The sequence below is a fragment of the Lytechinus pictus genome, chromosome 12 (genome assembly GCF_037042905.1).
Source record: "Lytechinus pictus isolate F3 Inbred chromosome 12, Lp3.0, whole genome shotgun sequence".
NCBI lineage: Eukaryota > Metazoa > Echinodermata > Echinoidea > Temnopleuroida > Toxopneustidae > Lytechinus > Lytechinus pictus.
The window spans coordinates 13,850,048-13,859,938 of record NC_087256.1 but is presented as its reverse complement, the minus strand read 5'-3'; the positions used below and the strand labels follow the sequence as shown (position 1 = coordinate 13,859,938).

The window sequence follows — 9,891 nt, the reverse complement described above, 5'->3', positions numbered from 1 at the left end:
AATTTCTTTCAAACCTTTACCATTCTTTTTTTTTTCTTCTTCTTCTTTAACACATATCAATCAGGTCAGATACCCCTTTTTCATGTAATGAAAGCATATTATGTGCCACACCATACAAGCCCACACACACACACACAAAATCTAAACAAATATTTTCTGAGACACAAAAGTGGCCTAAATCCCAAAGGACTAAGCATTGAACACCAATAACACTCAAATAACATTTCAAGTAAACAAATAAGGTATGAAGCATAGTATTTATTACATCTGGAGGAAGCTGTACATTAGTACCATTTTAACCATCATTTATAAATAATACAAAACAAGGCATATGATGAAAGTACATGTATTATCATATTTACAATACATCTGAGCAGGGGCCGTTTCATAAAGCTGTTCGTAAGTTAAGAGCGACTGTAAGAACGACTGGTGATCCTTTCTTACTCACTAAACCATCGCCTATGAATATACCATTTACCACAAGAAAGGATCACCAGTCGTTCTTAAAGTCGCTCTTAACTTACGAACAGCTTTATGAAACACCCACCTGGTTAATGATTATATCACTATTCCATATACAACAGAACATCAGGTCCATACTTTCCATATAGGGCAAGTTTTATGTAAATTGAATTGTGGTTACACATGAAACCAGGGCTTGGGAGTCATTAAGGATAATAAATCAGATTAATTTCAAGAAATTATGATCATTTCCCTTTCTTTGACCCGAAGCCTTAACATCCTCCAAAATATATTTTCAAATACATTTGCAAATTCTCATTATTACAAAGTGGTCACACACTAACCAATCTATCATATTTTTGTCTGTAAGACAGAATATTTTTGATAATTTATGGAAAATGTTTTTAATTGTCCATAGTAATCCAATCATCATACAGTTAATTAAAATAAAATATAAAATCTATTTTGCAAATGAAACAAGATACTAGTTAGAATGAATTACTCCCTATCTGTTACAAGTATGGTGGATACTACAACATCAAAATAAAAAGGGCAATGAACTTTGCATATTTTCTTGCGCAGGGATACATGAATTCCAAGCTTTTCAATGACATCCCTTCTAATTGAAGATGAAACACAAAAAACAAATGACATCACTTTCTTGCTTGCCATAAATTCCCTTCCTGTAGATTTATAACAGATGTGGACTTGCCTTTCTAAGACATGATAATTATATATCATTACCCTCATTAAATCAAATTCTTCAATCAACATTCATAATTATAGTTCATCATGGACATTTATTCTATTGCAGTGGCAAAAGAAATGACAAAGGCACATATTTGATGCACTTCAAAATTCAGAATTTCTAGATTAATTTTTTTAAATATATAATATCAATGTTTTCAAAGTATAGAATAAGAAAATAATTTGTATAGATAAAGCACCATATTCATTTGTTGTTTGGTACAGTTGAATCAGTTTTACATGCATAGTTTAGGGCAAAACAGTAATTATTTAATAGAAATGAGTCCAAATCACTTGAATTGAGTAACATGATGAAGTACTGATAAAGAAAAAGAAATCACCAATATTTATTCATGTAAAAAAAGTGTCAATAGAAAAAAAATACACTTTGAATTTCATCTGGAACTGAAGTGGCTAACATGGTTAAAATATGACATTATTATTATAACCATTATACATTAATAAATTGCATTTAGTAAATTCATATTCATAACTGATTCTGTCCAAATGTGATATAAAATGTAGAGGATATACTGATGACGGTTCATAATATTGAATATAATTTATAAGCATTCTATAACAGGTAACTTTTTTTACTAGTACTACAGAAAACAAAAATAAAGGTGAAGATTTCAACAGAAGGCATTAGTCAGTGGAATCTTCTTCTTTTATCATGTTTACGATGTTCATTGCTTCATCATCCATACCATGTGATGTTAGGTAGACCTGGAAAGGAGATAGGTATAAAGGATAGCTTACTCGTACAACATTATTAGTATAATAATATTATTATCATTGGTTTATAGAACTCACATACCATCCAAAGACAATCAAGTGCTAGCCCCCCCTCCTAAAAAAAAAACCAAATAAAATAAAACAAATAAAATTAAAGTAAATCTACATATTACTAACCTAAAATCAGACAAGGCGGCAATATTTTCAAACATTTGCTTGTATGTACAAATGCAAGGGGGGTCGAATTGACCCTCCCCCATTGGTTGAGGGTAACACTTAAAAAAAGTTTATTGCTTTTTTTAATGTAGTTTTAATGGACATGTGCTTTTATTGGTCAATGGATATTATCATTCAAATTTCCATTATCCTTCTTATTAAGTGTTTTGAATTAAATTAAGATCATACAAAGAGACCATTGGCATGTTTTAAAGAAGCAGTTTTGAGTTTGAAGTGATTGGTCAGAGGAGGGGGTGACTTAAGAAGAAGCAAGTGGAGGAGAGTAGGGGGGTTGGGTTGATGAAGGATGCACTGAATGATGCAGAGTGGATGGAGGGACTAAATGGTCTAATGGTAATTTCTATGAATGTAAGGCAGGGTGCTACATAACCTTTAAGAAGCGCTTGCCCAGTTGGGCAAGTAAATTTTTAAATAGTTGGAATATACTTGCCCAAAAATCTATTTCACTTGCCCGAAAAAATCCTTGAAAAATGTTTTACCTTTTCAAAAAAAAGTTTTGCGGTTTTATAAACCATTGACCCTTTTCTCTCTTTTGATATGAACAGATATCTACCTTGTTATTGTATTTCTTTTTCCAAAGTGATTTTATCTTGCCTGCCATGACCAAAATTACGGTCAATATCATATCATATCGACCCTAATTTTGGTCATTCTACTGTGAGAATTTTGCATTTTACTGTGTGAATTTTGCTTGCCCAATTCGGGCGAGTAGTTTTGGTCTTTACTTCAAAACACTTGCCCGACTCTAACTTTTACTTGCCCCGGGCAATCGGGCAAGTGCTTATGTAGCACCCTGATGTAAGGTGAATCAGGCACCCCCCCCCCCCCCCCCCCCGGTTCAACAAGGAAAAAAAAGTGGATTTAAAACACAGGACCACATTTACTCACCTTGAGAAGTTCCATGCCTGTTGAACCATGAGCAGACGGTGAGACAGGGTAGTAAAAATGAAATACGTTCACAAGGTTGATGGCATCTGATATCCTGCATTGAAAACAATCATTATAAATGCTCAAAGATTATATAAAGGGACTGAGAAGCATTCAAACTTTGAAGTTAATCAAAAAGAAGAGCTAGCCAAGAATTGTTTAAAATCTTATTTCATTCTACAATTCAAACAATGCATTGGCATGAGGATCATAATATAATTGTGTCAAATTTGCATGTCATTTGCTACTTTTAATTCAGAAGAATAATTTGCCAGAAAAAAAGAGTTTCCCCTGCAAGACCAAGGAACAGGAAATATATTTGTTTGAACAATATGTTATTATTATAAAGTCTTGTTTATCCAGGGTAGCCTCATCAGTGATGTACACTGTTCTCCCAGAGGGCCCTGCTACATTTAAACACATACACATATACAAATATGAACAATATACTACCTAACTGGAGATAGTAGAGAAAAGTAAATGCATAAAGAACACATGGTCTTCAAGAGAAATAGTCTAGAATAAGGGTAGTTGCTGAAGGAGGTCAGCACACAAGGGGAAAGGATCAGGGATCCGTTGCAGAAAGAGTTGCGTTTAAACGCAAGTAAAAAATCAATCGCAAGTCCCAAATGCGTGCTGTTGATTGGTTGAAAATCAAGTTGCACATGATTTTTAGAGTTGCAATTGATTGCAACTCTTTCTGCAACGAGCCCAAGGAAAAAAGAAGAAGGGGAGTGGGTGGTATGTACGTCAGATCCCCTGAATATAGGAATTTCTTGGAATACGTCTTTTGCTTTCTTGTTAAAAGAGGTTGTAATCAGGGAAAATTACACAGGGGCCTGGGTGATTTCACCCCCTGAAGTGCTTGAAAGAGCCCAGGAAAGTTTTTAAAAGAGCCCCTGAAATTATCTGAAGTTACAGATCTTAGGAAATCAGTTGTGAAAAGTAACCCTGAAAAAAAAATATATATTTTGCATGGTTGTCATGCTCTCAAAAGGTTTATTTCCAATTCGTCTCATGCCAATTCGTCCAATTGCCAACTCGTCTACTATCATTTGGTCTACCATCAGTTCATCCACTCACCACATGGTTTACTTTCATTTAGTCTAATTCCAATCCGTCTAATAATCAGTTGGCCCAATAGCCATTTAGTCCATAAACCATTTGGCCTACTTGGACTAAGTGTTCAATTGTGCAAAATGAATGAAAGTGAAATTGATACTAGACCAACTGGTTATGAGACGAAATGGTGATTAGACGAAGTGATGATTGGACCAAATGGTTGATGGACCAATTGTTTGTTTGACGAAATGTTGATGGACGGAATGGCACTAGACTACATGAAAGTAGACCATGTGGTGAGTGGACGAATTGGCAATTTACCTTCTCAAAATGTCATCGCTAGAGCAGTTCATAAAGTGAAGTAAAAATTGAATTAAATGGGGGTCAAAAGTACAAAAAGAATGATTTCTTCATTGAATTGCCGTGTACAAGACATCCTATCAAAAATTCTCCCAAAAATCCAGTCACAGACGGTGTGTGATACCTAATCCCACTGTCTTGTTATCCATTACAATTTGCCTTTATCAGCTGATCGCAAAATTTTTTGAGCCATCAAAATATTCTTTTACGATCACAACGATTGGCACGACTGACCTCAAGATCTGGAACGATCACTAAGATTACACTAAGATTTAGACCAAGGTTTCAATCTTGTCACTTATTATGACAGTGGGAACATCAACGAGGTATGAGTGGGGAACTGAAAAAGCCTGAGATTGTTCTTATACCTGTCTGCTCCTATGGTCTTCTTGACGAGGTCCTGGAGCTGATCCTGCTTGGCTAGATGATGAACTAATCCCATGAAATGCTTCGTTCCTAGAAGGGTCTCATACATACCTTTGGATGATATGTGTCTGTACACTTCAGCCAAAACCTAAGGTAGGACACAAATAAGTATATTTCTTGAATCCGAGTATAAACTGTAAAAATTGAGCAACCCCTATATGCTCTTCAGGAATAAAAGGAAAGACAAAAAACATGTTGCTGACTTGCTGCTCCTAGATAACAAAGGCCAAATGATCTTCTACATTCTTTTATAACTTTACTTCACTCTTACTTAAAGGAGAATGAAACTCTTGGAGCAAGTTAGCTTTTGTGAAAGCAGAAAAATCAAAGAATAAGATCAACAAAAGTTTGAGTAGAATAGGACTAGCAATAGAAGAGTTATGAGCATTTGAATGTCAAGATCACTAATGCTATGGAGATCCTCCAATTGGCAATGCGACCAAGATCTATGATGTCACAGATGAACAACTCTCCTCTTTTGGACACTGAAAATATACCCCAAAACATCTCTTTTTGCTCATTCTAATCATATGACAAACGATTCATCAATGATATAATGTTATGAAACCTCTGTACTTGTCCTCTCATAAAGAGAACACATCACCTTGTGATAGACTCTATAAAAGTGAGAATATAAAAGAAATAAGTACTAAAGTAATGAGGGAGTTGTACGTGTGTGACATCACAGATCTGAGGAACTACATGGCATTAGTGATCTCAATATTCAAAAGCTCATAACTTTCTTATTATTCATTCAATCTTCCTCAAACTTTCAACAATATGTTTCTTTGATTTTTCTCTTTGATATGGATTCAGCTGGTTTCATTCTCCTTTAAGTTTCTTGTTTTTATGTTGCTGAGTTGCTGCTCCAAGATAACAAAGGTCAAATGATCTTCTACATTCTTCATTCTTTTATAACTTTACTTCATTCTTACTTAAGTTTCTTGTTTTATCTAAGCATGAAAGGTTGTGCCAGCTTGCTCTGTGTAAAAAATTGTAACTTTAGCCCATCTCTTAACCTTTGTTAAGTCCGGCTGGTGTGATTTTCTAATGTTCTTGTTCCATTATTATTTTCAATCTACCAATTATGATATTATATTAACTGTTTTATGTCATAATTAAAAGAAAAATACTGTGTTGTTAAATTTCTAAGTATTGGGAAAGCAGATTTAGGAAGATGACATAGAACAAAATACTTAAAGCTAAGGAAATATGTACAATTAAAAATCATCTGCCTATGAAACACACATTTCATTTTTTTCTTTAGTGATCTTTACTCATATATTCTATTTTAGAAGACTAGTGTAAGCACAAAGCTATTTTAAGCACAAACAGGAGAAATTGAATAAATGAAAGCACATAATACAATTGTATCAAAAGAATATCACATACAAATCCATGAATGAATTCAAATTGCTTAATAAAAGTACTTACATGTTCATGTTCTGGTAGTGGTTGCTTCATTTCCATAAGATGAGAGAGAGAATCTAAGATTATTACATGGCGTGTATCCAAGAGTGTCTGAAATAGTAAGAAAGTTAATTTAATTGAAAATGAATTCAAATTAATCAATCTCCAATAAATCAAATCAATCAATCAACCAATCAGTAAATACACCACATTACTACTTAAATTTATAAATAAATAAATAAATAAATTTATACATACAAATTTATACATACTAGATTGATAACTGATTTTACTAAAAATAACTTATGAACAATTATATCATGCATTATATATCAATCAATTAGTGTACAATATGTAATCAATAATCAATCTATCAATCAATCAATCAATCAACCAACCAACTAATTAATCAATCAATCAACCAACCAACGATTCAATCAATCAATCAACCAACCAATCAGTAAATACACCACACTACTAGATTGATAACTGATTTTACTAAAGAATAACTATTATGAACAATTATATCATGCATTAAATATTAATCAATTAGTCTACAATATGCCATTAATAATCAATCAAACAGTATTATCAAAGAATGAATTAATCAATCACTCAATCATCCTATTAATAATTCAATCAATAGATCATCCCATGAATGAATCAATCAATCTATTCACTCAACCATACTAAAGATGATATGAAGGAGGAGATATCTTACATCAATCTGGGAATCTCTCTTAGTTTTGTCTGGTATGTGTAGAAGGCAAGCTAATGCCTCTGCATGCATATCAACCCTCAGAAACTGGCAACTGAGTCGTATAAAATCAAGATCGTATAAAACTGGACACCTAGGGTAAAAAGAGGATAGATGAACACATCGTCATAAAATAGGGGATACCTGATGATAGAATAACGTTTCCTCATTTAAAAGAGCATCATTATATCAGCAGAAAATCATATATCTTAAGTTTTAAAAATGTTTGTTGTCCATTCATCTCATCTGGGTTGACAGACCTGCCAACCTCTGGGAATGAAAAACTGTATTCTGTGATAAAAAAAACTATTTTTCCCCAAAAAAGTGTATTTCATAATAAAATGCTTGGCGCACTCGCTCATCGCGGCGCTCAAGCTGCATGCAAGCTAAAATGCGCACTGCTTTTGCAGATGAAAAAAAAAAAAACATTGAAACATGTGTACATGTATATCTCACCCTGGTTTTAACAAAATGGTTGAAAAAAATAACAAATTACCTGAAATTACATTGATCTAATAACCGTATTTGTGTACGTTTTATGAAATAGAGACATATAGAGATGATTTTTCTCAATAAATTACGATTTTGTAAAAATAAAACATAAAAAAAAAAAATATGGGTACATATTTTTGCTGATGGAAAATACTGCCATGACTTGATTGGAAACAATTACCCTTTGTTTGAAAGGCAAGAGTCAGAACCATAATGCTCGCACATTCCACACATAAATACAGCAGCACGTACAAGACCACATGACTTCTTAACAAGTTAAGAGACAATTCACAACTTTTGCTGAATATGTATTACTTTTATCATCATCACCATCATCATCATTTTTATTATTATTATGCAAATGAAAGATTCTCACTTACTTCTGTACTAATGAGAGTACATTCCTACACCTCTGGGCCTGTTCTTCGGTCAGTGGAGTACAGACTGCAAATAAACATCAGAATATTAAAATACTGGCTAAAACAGCAGCCTAAGGTCAAACCATACATATAACCAATTACATTTCTGTACGTGGAATCGGATTGGAAACGGATGTAAAGGCCTGGTCCCATTGGCCGACGGACACAAAACGTATTCATAACGGATACAGCGAACAAGCAAAATTTCGGGGTGGCTCTATCCGTTTTCATCCGCTCAAGACAATGGAATAAAATGCGTGAACGTTGAAATCACAGTGGATGGATGCTCAATGGATATAGAGCGTATGAAACGCGTATGCAAAGAATACCCAAAGGATACATAACGTTTTCCAACGGATGGCAAGATTCTTTTTTGTTTTACATCCTCTCTGAATCTGTAAGTGCAGTGGGACCAAGCCTTAAAGAGTGAAAATCAATAATTCAGTGAAAACTGGATCTCAAATATAAGAAGAAATTTACAGCATTTTGAAGTTTAGCAATCATGAAACAGAGATATGCAGAAAATATGCTGTACGGTTGCTGATTATTATGAAAAGTAAACAAAGTGTTTCGCATCTTAAGAGAAGAATCAGTCAGTACTCAAGAAAAAGAAAGAAATTGTGAAATAGGGCTGCACAATATGACAATAATAACAGTTATTGTGACAATGAAACTTCAATGAAACAAGGATATTGGATCAATGATGATAGATCACATCGGGGTTGTAACGAGTCAAACATTTTAGGTCGAATCAAGTCATTTAAGAGTTCAAGTCAAGTCAGCCGAGTCACTGTACAGATGTCCATGGGAAGGAGTCATGGAATACTGCTTGAGTCACTGATAGGCGTCTCAGGTCATGACTTGATTTAGACCCTGCATCACATCTCACAATGTTTTAACTCTTTGCCCGCTGTGTTCGACTAGGGTCACATTCAGCAGACTGCCAAGTTCGACTCAAGTCACAACACACACACATACACAATAGTGATGTGTGCATCACTTTGTACTGTGTAAGCACAAAGATTTTTTTTACAATAAACCAATCAAAAGCTATTGTGAGCTGAATTAGCCTACTCCATGCAAAACTCATTTTAATGTTGCACCTTGAAATAAATGTGGCATAGGAGTGATTTTGTCAGTGGCAGGCAAAATTTAAACTGTCACAGTTTTAATGTGTTTCAGAGGCCCTGAAATGCTATAAAACCCATGCCTAATCTCCATTATCCAAAATCAACCCACCAGAGTCACAGAAAGAGGGTCATAAACATGCCATTCCTATTACAATTATGTTATTCTCCAATCTCCTTATAGTCTTGGCTGAAAAAAGTGGTAGGTAACAATTGTCTTGACACTGTTTGACATTTATCAATTGGGGACAATATATCTATTGCAGTTGTTACAGCAATCGATAATAAAGCTACCAAAATACAGCATCATAATCGCCTAAATCAAAGCAATTCTTAGACCAGAGTCCCGTAACACAAAGGTGATTGATCGTACGCTTGATTTTCACGATTCAGTTTCAGTTTCAGTTTTATTTTTTCTCATTTCCAACAAAACAGTAGACAAAATCCATCATAAATACAATAATAACAATTGAAATGTAATAAAGAAACATGGAACACAATATATATATATATTCATCTAAATTATACATTTGAAACCTAAATATGGATCATGATATATTTGTGGCTGAAAATAACATGCTGGAAATAGAGAGGTCCACTGTGAAGCTGTGCTTGTAAATCGTGGACCCCTCAAATCAAATTATTCATTAATATTAAATTACATAATTAAAATAATGATAGTGGCCAAAAGAGGGGAAGAAAAATGTGAAATAAACAATAACATAATGCA

The 9,891-nt window shown here is 33.9% G+C and overlaps 1 protein-coding gene across 1 annotated transcript in view; it reads right to left on the bottom strand.

Moving 5' to 3' along the window:
* Positions 1-238: 238 nt before the first annotated feature.
* The window catches only part of LOC129272432 (kinetochore-associated protein 1-like), a 95,712-nt gene continuing 86,059 nt past the window's right edge, over positions 239-9,891 (bottom strand). The window contains exons 55-61 of the mRNA XM_064107295.1: positions 7,996-8,059; positions 7,088-7,217; positions 6,391-6,477; positions 4,899-5,044; positions 3,070-3,163; positions 548-1,935; positions 239-393 (exon numbers count right to left, since the gene is read on the bottom strand). Of these exons, the coding sequence (XP_063963365.1) occupies positions 1,855-1,935; positions 3,070-3,163; positions 4,899-5,044; positions 6,391-6,477; positions 7,088-7,217; positions 7,996-8,059 (602 nt within the window). The 3' untranslated portion in view covers positions 239-393; positions 548-1,854. The remainder of the gene's footprint in view (positions 394-547; positions 1,936-3,069; positions 3,164-4,898; positions 5,045-6,390; positions 6,478-7,087; positions 7,218-7,995; positions 8,060-9,891) is intronic.